The sequence below is a fragment of the Mus caroli genome, chromosome 13, assembly GCF_900094665.2.
Source record: "Mus caroli chromosome 13, CAROLI_EIJ_v1.1, whole genome shotgun sequence".
In the NCBI taxonomy this organism is placed as follows: domain Eukaryota; kingdom Metazoa; phylum Chordata; class Mammalia; order Rodentia; family Muridae; genus Mus; species Mus caroli.
Window position 1 is genome coordinate 42,338,173 of NC_034582.1, and position 22,126 is coordinate 42,360,298.

General features: G+C 39.0%; 1 protein-coding gene across 1 annotated transcript; it reads right to left on the minus strand.

Annotated features, from left to right (window-relative positions):
- Positions 1 to 37: 37 nt before the first annotated feature.
- Positions 38 to 21,868, minus strand: Dek (DEK proto-oncogene). The gene is made up of 11 exons (XM_021180048.2): positions 21,738 to 21,868; positions 21,279 to 21,444; positions 17,667 to 17,768; positions 17,318 to 17,427; positions 15,859 to 15,953; positions 15,039 to 15,159; positions 13,885 to 14,073; positions 3,801 to 3,939; positions 3,338 to 3,486; positions 1,678 to 1,746; positions 38 to 1,343 (listed from the first exon to the last, which is right to left on the minus strand). Exons 2-11 carry the CDS (start codon positions 21,433 to 21,435, stop codon positions 1,332 to 1,334), a joined length of 1,143 nt encoding a protein of 380 aa, XP_021035707.1. The 5' UTR covers positions 21,436 to 21,444; positions 21,738 to 21,868; the 3' UTR covers positions 38 to 1,331.
- Positions 21,869 to 22,126: the final 258 nt, after the last annotated feature.

The following is a 22,126-nucleotide window of genomic DNA, read 5'->3' on the forward strand; positions in this document are numbered from 1 at the left end:
ATAACACTTAAGCAGACAAAGATTAAATACAAGACACTTAAAACATTGATTTATTCTTTATTGTGAAGATTTATGACAAATTGCTTAAAGGCCAACATTTTTAGTCCCCACTTAATTGCTTGTTCCATTTCACTAAGCATATTGAAGTCAAGTATGTGAAAATACCTGTTAATGCTCAAATCTGATCTGTGATGGGAAGATTAAACACTCCGCTGGTACATCTAGTGTCACTTTATCAGGCAGCATATTATAAATCAGAAATAGGTTTTAGGATAGTCAAAATTTAAGGGGCAGTCCATGTTTCATCACTTTAAAAATCAAACAGCCTTGATTCTGTAATACTTCAATATTAACTTAATGTATGGTTTTTGATAAATACTTTCAGAGATACCTATGTTGTCCACACCAACTCTGGTTACACCTGATGCTTTTAATCATAATTATGAAGGTAACCAGGTTTCCTGTATCTAATATATTTATATGGTCAACAGTTTACTACTGTCAGTTCACTTATATATAAATCCATGTGTGCTCACGCTTTCCCAGTTTTGAAGCTGTGATGTGTTTATCCTCATTATAAAATTTCTATGACACTTAAAGTTAACACAACCACATTGATGACACTTTCAGGGCAAAGCAGAACTGAACAGTCCTTCAGTGCCATCACCACTGAGCTCTGTTCTGTCATTGCTGCCTGGATGAACACTGACATTTAGTTACAAGTTTAAAGACACAAGAGTTTAAAAAATTGATTTGCACAAAAGAAATAAAAAAAATTATATACAACAAATTGGTTTTTAAAAATACAAAAATAACATCTGTCACTTCTGTCATGCCAACAACTTGACATATATACACATGCAGAAAAGGTTCCGACTCGGTCATCTGAACAGCTGTGCCCTATGATGAACAGACTGCCGCTATGTTTTCACACTGACAGAAGGCGTATTCAAAATATTTTGTATACTAAATACTGCAATAGTCTTTGCACGTATAAATGCTGGTTATAATAGTTTTTGCTTTGATTAAAAGTAATGTCTTAAGCAAGCTAACATTAAGTTCACTAAAATTCACAATAGTTCAGGAATCTGTGACCTTACAATAAAGAAACTCAAAATGTACAACTATAAAAAGCAAGGAACGATTACTGCCATGCAAGATTTAAACTGAAAACTGCAAGAAAATGCAATTTAAAACAAGCTCAAATATATCTTAACACGCAAAAGAGTCAGCAGCAAGTTCTACCAACAATAGCCTTAAAAAAGAATACATTCTCTTTGCTGGTATAAAATCAGATCTTCAAATCTGAGAACAAGCTATCTGTCCTCTTCTCAAGAAATTAGCTGCAATGAAAAAGAAAACTGCTTTACCACAAACACCAAATATGCATACATCATAAAACCTTATTTGCAACATATTAAAGTATCACTATGAAACAGACCTTGTGCCTTGGAGTGACTTGGTTTGAAGCTAGTGAGTACCTCAAAGATACAAAGCTACCATGTGTACTATGAACCTATCTTACTCTATGCTCAAACTTAATATATTTCCTCATCCGTATTTATTAACTCTGGGATGCCAAATGTGAGTTTTCACAGATACTCAAGAAAATGTATTATTTGATAAACTTTTGGTTTCTATGCCAAGTGATCAAATAGGAAAGGAAGAAATAGTTACCTCTTTTACGGTTGTTTTAATGAAATCTTTCCTCTCAGTCAAATCATAAGCAGGATAATTTTCATATACCTAAAAACATAAAAGCAGATTTAAAAGTCTACAATACTGTCTTTAAATTAAAAATAAACTTTGCCATGAGTGTTACATGTAGATTCTAAGTGTTCTCTGGTTCACCATAGACTTGTATCTGCAAATGAGACTTGATACTGTATTCAAAGCAATAAAGTCACCTGACATTCTTAGTGCTTTACAGTAGCAAAATTAGTTATTAAGTAGCAACAAAAATAATACTATGGGGCTGGAGAGATGGCTCAGCGGTTAAGAGCACTGACTACTCTTCAGAAGGTCTTGAGTTCAAATCCCAGCAACCACATGGTGGCTCACAACCATCCGTAACGAGATCTGATGCCCTATTCTGGTGTGTCTGAAGACAGCTACAGTGTATTATCTAATAAATAAATCTTTAAAAAACAAAAACTATGGTTGGGTACTGTAAGAAATTTAAAAGTGGGTCTTTAATCTGACCAGTCCCAAATAATCAAGACAGAGACTGTATTTTTATTAAACAAGCTTTATGGCTTGATAACTGAGCAGGTAAGCCATTCTAATCCTTTAGCTACTTCCCAGCCAAAATTCTGAAATGCTTGCATTGTTAGATTGACCTGGCGCTCTCTGCTCCAGTGTATTTTAGAGTGGCTCCTGGTCCCTCACTTCATGCTGAATCCTCTCTTCTCCTCTCTCTCTCTACCCCCATCCCTTGCTAGAATCAGAAATCTAGCCTTATTTTTTTTTTTACCAATGCTCAGCTTTTATTGACAAATTATGAGAATAAATAGGAGCAAAGTTTACACAGCATTAAGAAAGCAGATACTGAGAATGCTCATTACAATGCCATATCCCGACTGCAACCAGACATGGGGGGGAGGGGCACAGAAAAATCAGCATTTGAATACATAGGTAATCTTTACACAGGATACACTAACATGACACAGTTGGAGGTCACCACAGCATGAGATACTGTATTAAAGGGTCTCAGTGTTCTATTATCTTGGAACTCAGTGAATAATTCTACATGCTTTGCCACAGCCTGTCAAGACTTGCCTGCCCCCGTTCCCAGGTAGGGGAAAGTGCCAGACTCCTTCAAAGGGTTCTAACAGTTTGCAATGCTCTACTAGAATATTTACCCCTCTACCACACTGAATGGCAGACATATTTAGACAGGTAACAACTTCTCTGCTTTATCTCTTAACACCTACCTACTCACAGCTTGGTATATAGTAAGGCTCAATGAATGTCTAATCAATTAAAAATAAAAGCATAGAATATAATTATGTTTAAGCTAATAAAAGCTAACAATGTGTCACTAAGTTTCCACACCAGGGAAATGTCTGTGTTATAAAGCATAACATTGTGATTTTATTCACTCTATTCATAAAACTGTTTAAGACAGATGTTTGACTAGTTTATGATCGCCACAGTTCCTGTATCCACAAGAGAGCCTGGAAACAGTTCAATCAATAGTCTGCAAGTAAATACACAAGAAGATGTATTAATAGTTTCAAATTAAAGAACAGGTTAAAAAACAAACCTTTGAAGCCAAAGGAGAACACACACACACACACACACACACACACACACACACACACACATGTCCAGTTACCTCTTTGCAAATCTGCTTCATTGTGACTTCTTCCAAGTTAGCATCAGCCAGTAATTTCTTCACCGTTTCCTTTAGCTCTTCATCTGTAGGTGGCTTTTTCAATTTTTTAATTAAGGGTTCATCATCAGAACTGTCTTCAGATTCAGACTCTAAAAGTTAGGATACTAGGTGTGATTATCTTTCCTTTTTTCCATTTTTGGCATAACAAGGTGTAAGATGGAAGAGTTTTTAAGTTTTAAAAGGAGCATAAGGCCAACTATAAATCATGTTTAGTTTTAAATAATTTTGACCTTAAGATTGCAAAGAAAGCATGTACTGAAATTTTTTTTAGCTTTGAAAACCAGCATGCTACTATCCCGCAATGTCCTTTGAAGTTAGTTTATTATCTCATACATTCACTTGAAGCATGTACATGCAAGCAGATGCTGCAGGCTGACAGTTGCTGTCAGCATTTCTAAAGTACCTTTTTTGGAACTTTTTTGGTTCTTCTTGGTGGTACTGCTGTCTGCCTTCTTAACATTAGCACTCTTTACAGATTTTTTACTTTTAGCAGTAGCTTTCTGTTTTGCTTTTTCTTTTTTAGATGTCTTTTTTGGTGGTTGCTAGAAAGGAAAGCAAAGCAAAGCATGAGTCACTACTATCCCTCCCCTTATTTTCTCACAGAAACCCTGGCTATGTCAGCTTAAACATTACTAATTATCAACTGCTGAGAAGAATTGTACCCTAATGCTATTTCAGTGTAAGTCTACACATATGCCATCTATATCATTCCACTTAATTGAGGGTGAAAGATAACTCAAAATATAAATACTATTTACTATATCCTACTGTCTTCCCTAACCAGAATCCAAGCTACAGGAAGACAAAGTTTTATCCCTTGTGATCACTGATAAACCCTAACTTCTAAAAGAGTGCTTAGTATACAGCAATTGTTCAGTAAAAATTTGTGAATATGTGAGGAAACGGGTACAGCATTTTGTTCACAATCACATTAATACAAACAAAGATTCAAGTACAGATCTGAATCCAAAACATGTGCTCTTAAATACCAATCCACAGATGAATCACAAAAGCTAAGTGCTGGGCATTTGCACAAGTTACAGTATCCAACTTATAGCCTTTAAGCACTCTGAAACTAAGAAGTATTAATTATTCATTTAATTAACATTCCCAAAGTATTCAACATAACAAAAAACAAAAACAAAAAAACAAAACGCTAAGGCTGGGCACTTGGAGGTATGTTATACCTAACCTGACTTAAACCTTTTTAAAGGTGTTCAAATCTGTTCTTTAGATCAATTTCTTTCAAAAGCTAGGTGGATTCAGACTATATGCAAGTGGAATTGGTTCTTTTTTGTTGCACACAAACCTAAACTCGCCTTGTATTAACTTGATAATATTTTGTTGGCTAGGTACTAGCAGATCTAGCTTGGTTGGCTACTAACAGTACTTAAGAGAATAACCAAGTATAGGAGCTTTACCAAGCCCAGCACCAATGACTTATTTATTACATTTCACATGACTAACTTAAACTAAGTTTTAAGCTGCAGTATGCTCTTTAAAGGGAATAAAGGCTCAGCTGTTGTAGCAATACACTTAAGACAAAGAATAAAATATTCACTATCATATTCAGTTCAAGCTAAAACATCTGGACTTGTAAGTATAAGAAACTAAGCTACACTACCCACAATGCTATGAAAACTGAGCAACAAACAACACATTTCACTGCTAGTGAATCCTATTACATCAGGGAATTAAAACATTTCCAGGGCTATATAAGATGTATTTAAACCTACTTATTGGTACAAGCTAATGTTTTTGTAAGTTTAAACATCTGTGTCCCTAAGAGGGTAGGGAAGGAAATGAAGCCATTTTTAGAAAAGTTTGCTTCTGGACAAACATATACAAACAACCATCTTCTAGAAAGGATTAACATCCCACAACTTTTAATAAAAGCCTACTGTGGATTAACAGATTTTTTAACAGTGCAATCATACCACACAAGCAGTATAGTGTTAAGACAAACCACAGTGTAAGGTCTTGATTTGAGGTAATCTGCTGACTCTGAAACCCCAGCCTCAGTTTACCTCCAGGTCCTACTTTCCCCACTTACCCAATAAAGGAATTGATCTGTGTTTATGGGATAAATGTACAACTGTGTGAAAATACTTCTTTTTAAAAAGTTATTTATTTTATGTATATTGAGTACACACTGTAGCTGTCTTCACACACACCAGAAGAGGGCATCAGATCCTATTACAGACAGTTATAAGCTACCATGTGGTTGCTGGGAATTGAACTCCTGACCTCTGGAAGAGCAGTCAGTGTTCTTAACCACTGAGCCATCTCTTTCCAGCCCATGAAAATACTTTTAATGATGTCTTATGCCACACAGGAAACAGTGTTATCCACCATTGCTACCAAGTGCTTCCTTTTGTGATTAAGAAACTCTTTCATTATGCATTCTAATTTCTAAATTTGATGCTGTAGTCTTTAAAAGCAAGGTGGCTAATACAGAATGGAAATTATTAAGGTAACACTTTGCTGATCATGATGCATCATCACACTTACTTCATCACTTTATGTATGGTAGATATGACTTGGCTCACAAACTATCTTCATTCCTATAAGTTTATCCTGGGTTTCACTTATTTCCAGTAACCAGTTGTAAATTTTTCTGTGACACACTGATTTAGACCTGATGACTTGGGAAATACTGAAAACTGAACAGTAAACCAACAAACTCACACTTAAGTGGTACAATTTGGGGCATAGTAAAATAGACAGTGATCTTGTCTTTAGCTCTACACATGTTAAGCACTTCACCTACCCTGAAGAAAGATGTAGTTCCAGGTAACTCTGGAAAAGATGAGCATTTAGAATACCTCAGTGTTGAGAAGGAAAGGACAGTTTCAGAAGTTAAGGCAAATATAGGTCATTGGTATTTGGTGGTAAAACCAACCAACCAGCCAGCCAGCCAATCAATGGGACATCCGAGAAAGCAAGTTAATCATGCCATTTTAATTTTCTACTAATTCAATCCTTATGAAAACCTTAATACTCTAAGGCCAGCTTAACCATAACACCTTAAACATCTCACAACGTTAGCAATTGATTGGTGAAACTGATTACTTCACATTCCCACACCTGGCCTGTAGGTCATGAATCCCAACAAGCTCTCAGAAGACACTACAGCAGGGAATAAAAGCATGAGCTTCCAATCACACTTTGTTTTAAATGCCAACTTTGTTGCTGAGTTTGCATTCTCAATCAGATCACTTACATTGCCAGTCCTCTTTCCTGTCAGTAAAAATGAAGATAAGAACAGACCTGTTTGCAAGGTTGTGGTGATTTATACCTTTAATCCCAGCACTAAAGAGGCAGAGGCAGGCAGATCTCTTCAAGTTCAAGGCCATCCTAGTCTACAAATCGAGTTCCAGGACAGCCAAGACTGTGACACAGAGAAACCCTGTCTCAAAAAACAAAAACAAAACAAAACAAAAAACAACAACAAAAATCAACCAACCAAATAAAAGCTCACAACAGGGCTGGTGAGATGGCTCAGTGGGTAAGAGCACCCGACTGCTCTTCCGAAGGTCAGGAGTTCAAATCCCAGCAACCACATGGTGGCTCACAACCATCACAACAAGATCTGACTCCCTCATTCTGGAGTGTCTGAAGACAACTACAGTGTACTTACATATAATAAATAAATAAATCTTTAAAAAAAAAAAAAAAAGTACTACATTTAAAAAAAAAAAAAAGCTCACAACAAAAAAAATGGCCCATTTTGTTGATCTTAACAGTTTAAAATTTCATAAAAGTCCATTATAAGCATTGTAGCTATATTATCTATACAATTATTGAGGCTAAACTATATGAAAGGCAGTACAACTATACATACACACATACATGCTGTTTATGAAACAGTGTCCCCATGTCTGTTTCTATACACTACACTGCAGGCTTATGACAAGATTTGATCTATCTGGAAGATTCTGATTGCCCTTACTTACCTCTGCTGGCCCCAAGCAAGCAAGCAAGCAAGCAAACAAGCAAGCAAGCAAACAAGCCAGCTTTTTGGTTTATAGTGTACAGTGACCACTTTTCTTTTTTTTTTTTTTTTTTTTTGGTTTTTCGAGACAGGGTTTCTCTTTATAGCTCTGGCTGTCCTGGAGCTCACTTTGTAGACCAGGCTGGCCTCGAACTCAGAAATCCGCCTGCCTCTGCCTCCCGAGTGCTGGGATTAAAGGCGTGCGCCACCACGCCCAGCTGTGACCACTTTTCTTACATTCATCTCTGTCCTTTTTTTGAAGGACCTGGTCCATGTATTCTATAAACTAGGAGGTAGTAGAAAGTTCAAGAGGAAAAGAAAAATGCATTTTCATAACATTGCTTCCACACAATCTCATGAGCTCAAAACAAACCAAAACAGATTAAAACAAATTCCTTAACTCATCATAAATGAGGATATGCAGTAGAAAAATGAGCCAACACTCTACAGCTACTGAGAAATGTCCTGTATTAATTTTTGGAGGAATAAAAACCACCTACCTATGTGTTCCTTTAAGCTAGGGCTAAAACTATAAAACTAAATTACAGTCACAAACCAAGTAGTATATCACAGCTAATTTGCTATATGCTGAGTATAGATATTTTCCTATTCTAGAAAGCATTACTAGTAACAGATATGTATTGGCTCTTTATCCCTTAGATATATTTGATTACACCTTTTTTCCTCTAAATACGTGGTCAACCCTCTCTCTAAAATATTCAAGGAAACATATGGCTAAAGACCGTTAATGTTTTAATCTCTACTACAGAGCGTAGAACTAGTGCTTCTAATTGCTACATGATATTTGAGATTTAAAATCTTCTGCCACTTTGTTAGTCATCTTGCTAAGCCACAAAGTCTTTTATTAGTAAAACTTAGCAAAGCCTCCTGATTTGTAACATCATTATCTTGTGATATAAATTACATGTATAGATTGTATATCTGAGAAAGAGGAAAAGAAAAAACACCACTGTATCAAGCCATCAAGAGTATTCCTGTAATCCTTGACACTAGGGAGGCTAAGGCAGTTGGCTAGAAGTTCAAGGACAGCAAGAAAGGTACAAACACTTAAAAAAAGATCACAATAATTCCTAAACTATATAAACAAAGGTGTACCTCTTAATGTGAAAGAGTCTCAATAGATATATTTGCTATTTAACCAAACAGATCCTGAGACTGGGTCATTTACAAAATGAATGTGGAAAAAAATTAGTTCAGAGGGGAAAAAAAAAAAACCAAAAAAGCTAGTTTCCAAACTATACCTTACTTTGAAAGGGGTATGTGTGTGTCCCCGTCCTAGAAGACCATAACAGGGCATCGGATTCCCTGGAGTAAGAGTCACGTATTTAGGATTTGAACTTCAGTCCTCCAGAGGAGCAGCAAATGTCCTTAATGGCTCAACCATCGCTCCAACCCAAAGATGTAAAATTAATAACATAAATTTTCAAAAATTTGGAGAGGTTTTTCCATGTAGAATTGAGAAATGGCACAAACACTTTTGGCCAAAAACCCAAAAATCTTTTGAGAACAAGGCTTACCTATCTGTTATAGGCAGCAGGGCTCTTGAAGAAGGATCACCAAAAAAGATGCCTGTCACAGAGCCAGAATTCTGTCCTCACAGCAGAAAGGTTGTACTGAATGAACGAACAGATGAGCAAAATAAAAAATAAAAATAAAAATTAGCTTAAATACAGGATTTTTCTAACAAGTTGGTAGAGAAAAACCAAAATGCCAAGAGAAAAGAAATGTGTAATTCCAGTTATAATTCATAAAAAAGATGAGATGTAAATGGATTTTATCAGGTGACCTATCAACTTTGATTTCTGACAAAAGATTTAAATAGATTATTCAGTTTTTTAATTACTACTGTTCAAATAATAAAGTCTCTTAGTTTCTAAAAGTATTATTATTAGTTTCTCAAGACAGGGTTTCTCTGTGTAGTCATGGCTATCCTGGAACTCATCTCTGTAGACCAGGCTGTCCTCAAACTTGGAGATCTGACTGCCTCTGCCTCCTGAGATTAACTGCATACACTACCACTCAACCAAAAGCATTATTAAGGAATAGAAAAATATGTATGCCCACAGTCCTACTATCAAACAACTCACTCAACAGAAGACAGTTAACAAACTTTGTAACTGTAGGCTTCTGATTTGCACATGGCAATAAGCAGCATCCTACTTTTGATTTGTCCTTTTCTGAAGAAGGCAGGAAAGGGAACAGCTCCCCCGCCCCAAAGTCAATCCAATCACCCCAGATTCGGCGCAGAAGCCAGTATAAATTAGGCACTGCTGGGCTGTGGTGGCAAGCACCTTTAATTCCAGCACATGGGAGGCAGAAGCAAGCAAATCTGAATTCCAGGCCATCCTAGTCTACAGAGCAAATTCCAAGACAGCCAGGGCCACATGCAGAGAAACTGTTTGGTTAAGAGTACGGACTGCTCTTCCAGAGGTCCTGAGTTCAATTCCCAGCAACCTGTAATGGGATCCGATGCTCTCTTCTGGTGTGTCTGAAGAAATGTACTCATACACATAAAATAAATAATTTTTTAAAAAAGCCAAAAAATAAAATAAAATGGAAACAATAAGAGAAAAAACAAAGAGAAGTGCTGGCTTGGGATCTGAACAGCCTCATATATAGAGAGCCCTCTGGGTAAGTTTCCCTTCCAAGGGCAATATGGCAAACGCCTGTCTGTAACAAGAATAAAATATCTAGATATAAAGCCATTACCCTGATTAACTTGGTTAGGACAAAGAGAAATCAAGACAGACCTGAACTGGAAACTGCTTCTCTCTCTGGGTAGTGTTTCCTGCCAGATGAAGGTCTGAAGCCTTGCAGAAGCACGCATCGTTGCTCTTAACTCTGCTAGACAACTCTTGTGCATGACAATATCATGTCATCAGGCCATCAATGCAACTAATCTAACGGTGGCAAGGCTCTTCCAGATGAACCAGCCTGTGGCTATCTGAGGCCCACAACATAGGAAGGAATGCATACCCGGTAGCATAAAAACCTGGTCGAGAAGAGGCTATGGCTGAGAAGGGCCTGGGCCCACAGGAGGAACATATTTACCTACTAGAATATGTAGCCAAACTACATCCTAAGTACATGTGTTTATGCCCAGATTACTGCAGCTCTCAGCCCAGGGCAGAAAAGCTCTGTTTTTCTGTTTGTTTTGTTTTTAAAAAAAAAACACAGGGTAACAATTATTACAGAGTCCTATGTGGTCAAAGCACAGACAGTGGTAAGCACTCACCCTTAAATGGGACATCTTTATCAACTCCCACCCAAAGCCCAGGATATAGTGCAGAAGCGAACAGAATGAATTCAAGAACTGGAGGATGGGGACAACTGTCATGAAACATGGCCATCCAGACAAGATCCTGCCCCTCAACCACTAACACACGGCAGCTATGAATACCTTCACAAGATTGGCTCTCCAAATTTTCATCATGGATAGAGGCGACAATAAAGCTCACCCATGCCTTCCTCAGGAGTGATGACTATTAATGGTTGCTGGTGGAGGTGCTATAATAAACTAGATGAGAAGGGGGGAAAACCCTATCTATAGACTCTATTGGAATTTTATCTCATAAAGCCTGTCAGGACAAACCGTGTTGTGGAAATCCCCCTAACAGCTTTTATATGGGCTGATTTGATGTACTTAATGTCTACAGAGCACTGTCTTCTTTTGTCCTCCATGGATTTCCACCATTTGGCCTGGGTTTCTCTTTATGTCACTAGAGAAAGTAAAACTCTTTGTAAATGAACTAAAGTTTATATATGCCCATAAAATATCATCCTAGACTTTATCTTGACAACAAGACTGAATTTTGAATGGTACTTGGAATAAAATACCTTCTTAAAGATTTTGTTGTATGTGGGGCTTTAAGACGGGGTTTCTCTGTGTAGTTCTGGCTGTCTTGGAACTCATTCTGTAGACCAGGGTGACCTGTCTCATGAATGCTGGGATTAAAGGCATTGTGCCACCATACCTGGCTAAGGGCTCTAATAGTAATATCAACTAATGCAGAATATATGTTGCTAGGGACTCTAAATTCATTTAATATGACTCCATGAGGTTGCTTCCAATTTCCTAACAGGAGACTGAGTAGAGATTAAATAATTTAGTCATATATTGATACACACACACACACACACAGAGTAAAAAAACAGGGAGAACAGGCACTTGAGCCCAGTTTCCATATCTCATGCTTTGTTTCATGGGGAAAAAACCCTCTATAACAACTTTTATAATTTAATTTTTCATGATTTGCCTTTAAAGTTTAATAAGTAATGAAGAAGGCACATGGTAAATGAGGAAAAAGCTGAGCAAAGAAAATAGTTTAAAATCATAGGGGCTAATGAGACATCTCATACCACGTAAGCATTGGCTCAAATTTAACTCACATAAAAACAGGCACAGTGATGCAATGCCTACAGACTCAGTCCTAGGAGATAAAGAATTTAAAACCCCCAGGGCTTGCTGGCCAGCCAACCTAACTAGTTGGTATGGCCTGGGTTCCAATGAGAGGCCTGTCTCAAATCAGGTGGATGGAGGCAAGGTATAGTAAATTCAAGGCTAGTGTGTAGTATGGTCTATAGTGAGAGCCAGGCTAGTAGTGAAAGGGGCTGGGGGTGGGGATGACAGCAGTCGCTTGAGGGTTGCTCTCTGGCACAATCTGTCACAATTATTTATATAAATATAAACAAATGTTTTCCTCTCAGGTGTTCAGATTACTTGTCTTCCCTCTATACCAATACATTAAAAATTTAGTAAAGTGGAGAGACACCTTAGTGGTTAAAAGCACTTGCCATTCTTTTAGAAGACCCAGTTTAATTCCCAGAACTCATGCCAGATAGCTCAAAACCACCCATAACTCTAGCTCCAGAGGATAAGACTCTCTCTTTTGGCCTTAGAAGGCATTGCACTCATATTCAACACACACACACACACACACACACACACACACACACACGCGCGCGCGCACGCACGCACGCACGCACGTGCACACACACGCACATATGAATAAAAATGTATGAAGTACCTACAAGGTATGTTTTAAAAAAAGTTCTCACATTATAAAAACTCATACTTAGTTTGACAGACACCTTTAAAAATCTGACATTAGGAGTTAGAAAGATGGCTGAGCTGTTCTTCCGAGGGATCTGGCTTCAATTACCTGCACCCAAATGATAGCTCATAACCATATTACTCAATTCTTCTTCTAATGGCCTCTGCAGGCAGACATATCTCAGATCAAACATATATACACTAACATATTCATATACAAGTTTACCATGTCTTTTAAAGAAAAGGTTCTATTTTTAATTATAGGTATGCATATTTGTCTGTAAAAATGTGTAATTCCCTGCAGAAACCAGAAGTGGGTATTATAAGCTCTAGAGCTGGAATTACAGACAGTTCAACTTGGGGACCAGGAATGAATTCTGGTCTTCTGAAAGAGCAGTATAAGCCCATAAACCACTGAGCCATCCTCCCAGTTTCCTAGTTTACCATAATCCTTCCAATTCTGTGGTGTTCAGGAGATGAAAAGCATCCTCTCTAACTATACAAGGGACATCTATTATTGTTTAGAGACTATTTTGGATATCACAATTATGTGGTTGCTTCCCACAACAAGGAAGTAAGACTACAATGTCAATCCAGGATTAAATAAGCCTAGATACCTCTATACACATTTATAAATTAAGTCTAATCTCTGAAGAAAACAAAATCAACAAAACACATAAATCACCATCAAGAACAGAAATTCACCTCCTGTACCTCCCTTCCCAGACCTTGACTGAAAATAGAGCAAAAGCTAAATTCCTTAAATGACAGTTTTCCTCCCACCTAGTATGCACTCTGGAAGCATTTTACAAATAAAAAATGTTCTATTTCTAAATGACATAAACTTCAAATGCTATTGCATTCATTAAATCCCAAAAGGTTGGGGAGAAAATGACAACCTTTTTAACATTTTACTTTGTGCACCAAGTCAATTATAAAATATTAATATACTAAGAAAAACAACAACAAACCCTTAAGAATGTGCTCCCATAGGCTGGAGATGGCTCAGTGGTTAAGAGCACTGGCTGTTCATCCAAAGGATCCAAATTCAATTCTTAGCACCCACATGGTGGGTGGGACTCAATCATAGATAACTCCAGTTCAGGGGACCCTGATGCCCCTTCCGGTCTCTGTAGGCACCAGAAATGCATGCGGTGCACAGACACATGTGCAATCGGATCCTCTGCTGCTTCCTTTCCCTTTCCCATTCCCCACCCTATACGGTAAGAGCCAGCTCAAGGCCCACTTCAAATTCAGATTACAAACTCAACTGTTCTTAAACTGTTAAATGTTTAATGGGAAGATATAAGCCTACTCAATTATTTATATATTTTCACAATTAAAAAAACAACCAAACTATTTACTTGCTTATAAAGCAAAATATCTTCTGATTGAAAACAACAGCTTAAAACACTTTACCTCCTCTTCACTTTCTTTCTCTTCGTCTTCCGAAGACTCTTCCTTGTTTTTCTTTTCATCCTCATCACTACTAGACTCATCTGACAGAATTTCAGGGCATTTAGTTTGCTTTGACTTCCTCGTCGTTCCAGAACTGTTCCGTTCCTTTTTACTACCTTTGCTGGAAGATTTTTTGGATTTTGGTAATGGCTGCAGTATATAAAAATTCATTGACAGCAACATCAATCAGGGTATTTCTAAGTCAATCAAATCAACTCCTTTTGATAACTATTGTTCAACTCAACTCTGTTGGACAGTATCTACAGGCTTGCAGAAGCCACCTTTAAATGTGTCAGGCTGCATCTCCAGTGCTCCCGGCTGTACCGTGAAGGCCTGGCAAGACCGTCTGCACAGGACTGGAACTCATTGTAATGAGGTCAGCTATGGTTACATTTGACCAAGAAAATATCTGAAATCAAATTTAATTTATCCCACTTTTTAAGAACTAAAGATGCCAGCCAAGGCTATACAGAGAAACCCTGTCTCAAAAAACCCAAAAACAAAAAACAAAACAAAACAAAAAAACCTGAAGATGCCATTACAAGGTGCTCCTTGCTTTAAATTTAAAGGTCCATGATCAAAGGAGTGGGAGGACCCACACACAGAGAAAATAAAGCTTAACCAGCAATTATTTATACAAATTTTTAAAATGAACTGTACCACCTCTCTCAATAATGCCAATTTTTCAATGATCTCTGCCATTTTGTATGCAATAAATGTTGAGTATGTTAATTTTGAAATAAGTAACTTGCTATATTCTACCCTCAGTTAAACTATATGAATGTCTAATTGTATGAGGAAAATGATTTGATCAGTCTATGAATTTCTTTTAAATGCTTTCTTAGGGGTATTTGCAAAATTCTAAATTTTAAAAACTAGGTAACAGCTCTACATTAACTATTTCTTCAACCTATTTCCCTTATCCCAAGGCCTTTCCCGACAGAAACCCACTTGTATCTTATCTTATGTGACATTTAGGTATGCTATTTGATTTATATTATAAAAATATTGCAGTTCTGTCAATGGAAGACATATTTTATGTTTTCATTGGAGAGAGAAAGAAAGGAAAGGCTGTTAATAACCAGCTCGTTGAGAAGGTAAAGAGTGGCCCTTACTTTGCCGGAAGGCTTTGGATGCATTAAGAAAGTCAAGATCCTCTTCACTAGTTCACTGTTCACACCTGACCTCTCTAAATCAAGAACTTCACAGATGCTCTTTAACATGGCGTTTCGAAACCTGAAATAGGAAGCAAGGGAAAACAAGGTGACTACACAGGAACTGTAAGTATTCCTCATGCTAGAGAGACAAGAGCCACCAAAACTGATTTGCTTTGCTTGTATAGCGGTTACAAGTATTGTTCTGTAGCTTCATTCAACCCGACCAGTCTACAACCATTAGAAAATGAAGAATATTTGCCAACAGTCTAAATAAACGTACTAGAAAATTACATAAGTTTCTACTACTACATTCATGGGCTTGAAAATTGTTTGGGTTAGTGATTCAGCATTACAATATTTCATTTTTATTATTTAAATTCTTATCTATGGCATTTAATAAAAAGTTCTAAGAGTCTGTCACCTTGCTAGCACATATGGAAAATTTCTCATCGGGTTACTTTCAAAGCAAGTTTAAAACATTAATAATTGCAGGAAACGGAAATATATTTTACTATTTCCTTCAGACCTTATCAAGTCTGAACTCTGAGTGAGTACTTGTATCTTCTAGGAAATGAAGATTTAAAGGCTTTCAATAATTTTAACAGTCAATATTTACTAGAACAGAAAAAACAACCCCCAAGTTAATGCCAAGAAAAACCTGTCAAATGCTGACACCTAAATTAGTTAGCAATCTATGAGAAAATGAGCAGGTACTCATCTTAATAAATGTAAGCTTAGAGCACATTAATCAAACACAGTATTTACAAACGTAACTTACTTTTTCAACATTTCTTCCTTCTTTTTATATTGGGTACTGCCTTTTTCGAATGGAAAGCCACTGAACTGACCCACGTTCTTCTTCAACGAGGACACCTGAAAATGATGATTGTTAATGCTACTATCCAGTAATGTATAAGACAAAAAGTCAAAGACAAAGTCTTCATTTTCAGATCCATCTTCCAAGTTAAAATATTGATTTATTCAACAAAAGTGTATTTACTACTAACATGTTGATATTACGAAAATCCTACAAACTGAATTTTTTGAACAGTCTAAATCTGAGTGTATTTCCACCTAGGAATATTTACCATAATTGTTCTTAAGGTAGATGTAGAAAGTTACTAGTCAATGACTATTTTTTGAAAAGTAAAGTAAGTATTCTAAAAAGTGAGTACCGTTTACTAGTTCTGAAACAAGTGTAAATTAGATTGTTGTGTAGACTGAGGTTAGTGTGAGTGAAAATAAACTAGACCATGCTTCAGACATCCTCTACCTTTTTTACATACATACAACCCAAAGCAAATTTTTTTTCAAATCTAAGTATATGGCCTGGCAAGATGGCTGGCTGTTCTTCCAACACCTACATGGTGGCTGACTCAGCACATCTGTAACACCAGTCAATACAGGGGTCCAATACTGTCACAGGCACACAATGAACAGACAGATATACATGTGTGCAAAACACCCACAGAAATGAACAACCCCTTTCATTTCAAATACAGTTACATGTAGTAGGATATAATAACTATAATTTGGCAAAACTTTGCCACTTTCTTTTATGGGTATTTGGTTAAAATAAGATATAATTACAAGGAACAATGCCAGAACATTGAAAAACAAATTAATTCTGATATCATTAAAAGTCACTACAGAGCCGGGTGTGGTGGCGCACACCTTTAATCCCAGCACTTGGGAGGCAGAGGCAGGTGGATTTCTGAGTTTGAGGCCAGCCTGGTCTACAAAGTGAGTTCCAGGACAGCCAGGGTTATACAGAGAAACCCTGTCTCAAAAAAACCAAACCAAACCAAACCAAACCAAACCAAACTAAACCAAACCAAACCAAAAGTCACTACAGACTGTATACATATAATTTAGATTTTTCAGTTTGGAGCAAATTTCATTTCCTTTTTTGTTTTGGTGGTAGTGCTGTTGGAGACTCAGCTCAGGGCCTTGGGTATTGCAGAACAATCTATCTCTGAACTATTCCTCTAGCCCCAGTTAGGAGGAAAAACAAAAGAGCCATAGGCATTACCAGCTATGTTTACCATGGTATGTCCTTACCATGTACCCCATGGCCTTAACAAATGTGCGTCTCAAATTTACTCACTGGTATAGTATAGAAATTGAACTAGCTAATCATTAAAGTCTTACAGAATGAAAATTACAGCTCTAAGGTGAAGCATCTTAATATATTAAGGATCAAAAAACATTGTAGAGATGTTTATCAAATGTCTTACTGTGCCAGGCCTGTTGTAAAGCAGTTTGTGTAGATTTCTAAGTTCATCTGGTTTTTTCTTACTCAGAAAGAAATGTATCCTTTCAATTTCACAAAGTTTCTGACCCTTTCCTGAAAAGCAAAATATCACAATTAAATACCCAGGCCTTAATAACATCTACAAAGTTAATTTAATGAAAATTACCCCCACCACATAATTTGGATAACTTTGTGCTAACAGGGAAAATTAAAATATGCCAAAAACATATCCTACTTCCTAAACACTAAGTACACTGCTAGTATCAAGTATTTGTTGGCTAGTCACTTTTGCCTAATTGAGCATTTTTCCCATAAAAGCAATATGCACTCACCTTGTGTGACTGTAAATGGCTCTCTCTGTAAGGAAGACACTTGCATCGTCAGTCTCTCTACTTTCTTCTTCTCTCTCTTGCCTTCCACGATAAGACTCTTTTCTAGAAATGAATAATTCTTACATATCAAAAAGCTAAAATAATGCCAACTTTATAAGCAGGTTAGAAAGATCTCCTGAACTCAGCACTTTACTTCCTCTTGAGCTAGTTTTGAGAAGTGAAGGAAACACCATGGAAGCTTTTATTTTTTTAAGAGTAACATTTTACTCGTTTGTGGAACACCTAATCTAAAATATCAGAAATTTCCACCCAATTACAATTATCACTATTAAGATTTAGTCATTTGACTTGTGAAAAAAAATCATCTAGTTTCTCATTTATCTTATTTCTTTCTCATACATTAAAGAATTAATCTATATGTATATAAACTATAATATGATAATTAGTATTTCAAACTCATTTTATTTTGTCCTGGGTCTCTGAAAGATTCTAAATGTTCATACAAACATGTAATAAGTTGTTTAAACTAAGCAGTCATCCTACTGGGCTATAAACACTGGAGCATGTTTCTACTGTATTTTGGTACCTGTTTTAAGATAGCTGGCTAAACATTACTTTGTAGTTTGATAACAATGTTCATTTTTTGTCCGTAAGTCAGTCTGAGAAAGTTAAGTACCCTTTAGTCCAGTCTTCTAAGAAAACCCCAGGAAAATATGTGGTATATAAAGCTTAAAACATTGTTATATTTAAATAACCACTTACTTCTTGGTTGAAATCTAGTCAAATATAAAATTTATTTTGTGGAGGTCCTCTCATTCATTCAAATGAATACCTACTGTGTCCAAATTGTACCAGATACTCAAAAGGATATTAAACATTGTTTTGAAAATTCAACTAGGAAAATAAAAACCATACATAGTGTAAAAGGTGATAAATATCTTTAAGAAAGATACATATAAGGGATAAGGATATAGCTCAATGATAAATGTCTGAAATGTTCAAGTCCCTAGATTCAATACTCAGTTTTGAAGAGAAAAAGATAATAGATATAAAATGTGTGAGACTGGCTGGCTAGACTGCTGAGCATGTAAGGTGCTTGCTGTCCAGTCTAGTGATCTAAGTCCAATACCCTGGGGTCTAAGCCCAGAATGAATATGGTGGAAAAGAAATGACTCCAAGATCTCTTCTGACCTCCACACGTACCACTCCTAGCCACACACAAGACACAGAATGCTTTGTGAGGGACTGGAGACATGGCTCGGTGGTTAAGGACACTTACTGCTCTTTCAGAGGACCAGTATTTAGCCACTGAGCACATGGCAGCTCACAACCCTCTCTGACTCCAGGCACCTTCTGGCCTCCCAAGGATACCGGGCCATGTTGGTGTACACACATACATACAAGCAAAACACTCATATACAGAAAATAAAAAGAAAGCTTAAAAACAAAATTTTTGTGAGTTGAAGGGGGATTATTATTTGGGGAGTTAAAAGAATCAAACCTTAGCGTAGGCTTTCCAAGGTAGGTCAGGTTTGGGGGATATAAAGATTTGTGAAGAATAAATGGAGAAAGACAGCACTGAGTCGAACAGCTCCTATAGTCACCCAACTGCCTCTTAGTACTAAGTCATTCACTTGCTCTGGATCAGATCTACAAATTAGTAAGTTCTCAGAAGTCCAACCTGGAGCAGAGCTTTCAAATGACTGCACACCCCACTGTAACCTTGACAGCTCCTCTATGTTCTACAGGAACCCAAACAACACATCCAAAAGACCTCAGCATCACTGCCAAGCATGCAGGCTTGGTTTTCTACAGAACAGCAGCAGCAGCAGCCAAACACTATAGAGGAAAGGCGAAGTCACAGCTCGGCCTCTCATCTCCCCCCAACTAACTCACTTCCAATTCTCGCCTCACTTCACAGACCAGTAATTTCACTGACCCCACACCTCTCTGTCATCATACTGAAGGTAACTATTCTGGGACAAGTAGAATAGAAACTTGCAGTTCCAGTTACCCCGAATGTCCCTAAAGAGAAAACTGAGTAAGAAGGAACCAGATCTAAAACCGTGAAGGACTAAACCTACAAACATCACTTTTAAAAACACAACCAACTTATTCAGCTAGAACGAAATCCAGGATCTTCTAAAGCACTCAATGACTGCCTCCCCAGACACTACTGTTTGGGCCACTTTCTTTCTGCCCAAGAAAACTCACCACCTCTAGAACTCTAGTATCACAACTTTGCCCCACTAGGAAGAAAAACACACACATACACAAAACCCCTGTAAAAGTGTTAAAGTCTTAGTTATACTGATAGTGCAATCAACTTTCAGTCATTATTGTTAGCATTCTTTCTAGGCTCCACCCAACAGTTACCTAGCAACAGCCAGGTAGGCCTGGCTTGCTATAAAAGGGTCTATTTGTACTCTCTTAACTCTCTGCCCCCCTTCACTTTCTCCCCTTCCCCCCTCTCTCTCCACGTGTTCCTGGCTGCTCTCTCTCTCCTCCCCTGCCCCAAATAAACTGTTCTATACTACACTATACTAAACTATACTATACTATGGCTGGTACCTCACTCAGGGAGGAGGGATGCCTTAGCACACACTAGCACCATACCATGCTCTACAAACATATCATTGACTTTGTAGAACACACCAATTATAAATAATCTAAAAGCAATTTAAACAATTCTTATTAAAGATTTATAATTAAAGCCAAGGCTGTACTTAAATGACACGATCCCATAAGGTCTTAGGGCACATACCACTTCAAATAATAAGTGTGCCTTGTCCTCTTAACCTAGATGGTATTTATAAAAAAAAAAAGAAAGAAATGACAGTTTGGGGAGAGCACTTTAACCTTTAGGCCTGCTCCCAAGTCTGGCTGAGCTGTGGCCATCTGCACCATTAAGCTAGATTGTGAAGCTGTGCCTTGGATTTTCCAATAGCTGAGCCTGTCGGGAAGACTGCTGTAGAGGGTCAACAGCATGCACTCTGACTGACACAATACTTCTTCACACTGCTCTGCCTCTACTCAAATGAGGCTTCTTACCACCCTCCTTGGGTCAGAATCAGTCCCCAAAACCGAGAGAGCTGCGGGCTCCCGTTCTAACTTTCAGTTCAGTTTTCTCGTTTTTAAACTACTTTCTCCAACAGCAACAACTTTCACGGCAAAGAAAAGCACTCCCACAAGAACCCTTACTGGGGGGGGGAGGGAATCACCAGCTACACACAGCGGAGAATATGGAAATGAAAACATTTCCAGGATTTGCAACAATGCCTTGCAGTGTTGTTTCGTTACGGAACCTCAGGGTAACTTCAAAAGGCGGGTCTCAGGCTTACAAACTCCCTAAACGAACAACGAGTGTTCTGAAGGCCCATCGGGTAAAAGCTCTTGCTACACTTGCACCGAAACCTTGGCAAATACTCAAAAAAAAAAAAAAAAAAATCCAGATTCTCTGCCACTGATTGTTAGCATTCGCGTGAAATCCACCACTCCGACTTGATGCCTCTAAGCGTTAAAAAGCAAGATAACTGCTTCCCAAAAGGAGGGAGGGGGAAACTTTTGATGTGAAAAAAAATCCACCCGTGAGGGATGCGTATCCCTGCCCACCTTTTTCTTCCTCCTCGTCCTCTTCATCGTCGTCGTCCTCCTCCTCTTCCTCCTCCTCACTCTCCTCCCTGGGACCGGGCATCTCGGGTTCCTTCTCGGATGAGGGCGGCGCGGGGGCGTCCTCTCCCTCCGCAGCGGGGGCCGCCGCCGCCGACATGCTGGGGGCCTGCGGGCGGGGAGCGTGCCGACCGCCCAGCGTCAGCTCCCCTCCAAGTCGCCTTCCCCGGGTCTGTCACTCGGCCCGCCTTCCCGGGGATGCCCGAGGCGGGAAACCGCACCGCCCTCCCAGCCACCCGCGCGCGCTCCCGCCCGGCCTGCGCCGCCCCGGGCCGGCTCGGGCCCGGCCAGTGTGGCCGAGGCGAGCCGAGCCTTGCGAGTCCCCTCCCCCGCGACGGGCCTCCGTGCTTCTGGTCGCGTCCCCTCCCCGCTGCCCCGCCGCCTCCCCGCCGCCGTCCTCACCGCGGGTGCGCACGAGAAGGCCGCCGCTGTGTAGAAGTCGCGCGGGGCCGAGGTCCTCGCGCCGCGCGCTCGCTCTCTCTCTCCCCGCTCCTCAGAATCAACAAGATTTTCAAAATGGCGGTTCGGGAAGCAGAGCGGGAAGGCGCCGGCCAATCAGCGCACGGCGCTGGGAGTTGGCGCGCGCGGGAGGGCGGGCGGGAGGCGGGGCGGCGGCGTCTCTCGCGGGCTGCCCGGGCGGGGTCTCGGGGGTCTGCGATCCGCGGGAGGACCCGGGTCGCCGCGTCCGGCGGGTGGCTGGGTGGGTGCACAGGGTGGCGGGCGGGCGCGAGCCGGGACCTCCGCGCTGAACGGTTGGACGCTAGGGGGCCTGCGAGCTTCCAGTCTCCCGA

Excerpts from the sequence above, each read along its gene's own strand:
- Dek (XM_021180048.2), bottom strand. The coding sequence starts at position 21,435 with ATGTCGGCGGCGGCGGCCCCCGCTGCGGAGGGAGAGGACGCCCCCGCG. Across the intron at positions 17,769-21,278 it reads GGACGAGGAGGAAGAAAAAG|AAAAGAGTCTTATCGTGGAA; the intron begins GTGGGCAGGGAT and ends ATTCATTTCTAG. Across the intron at positions 1,747-3,337 it reads TGAAGCAGATTTGCAAAGAG|GTATATGAAAATTATCCTGC; the intron begins GTAACTGGACAT and ends TTATGTTTTTAG.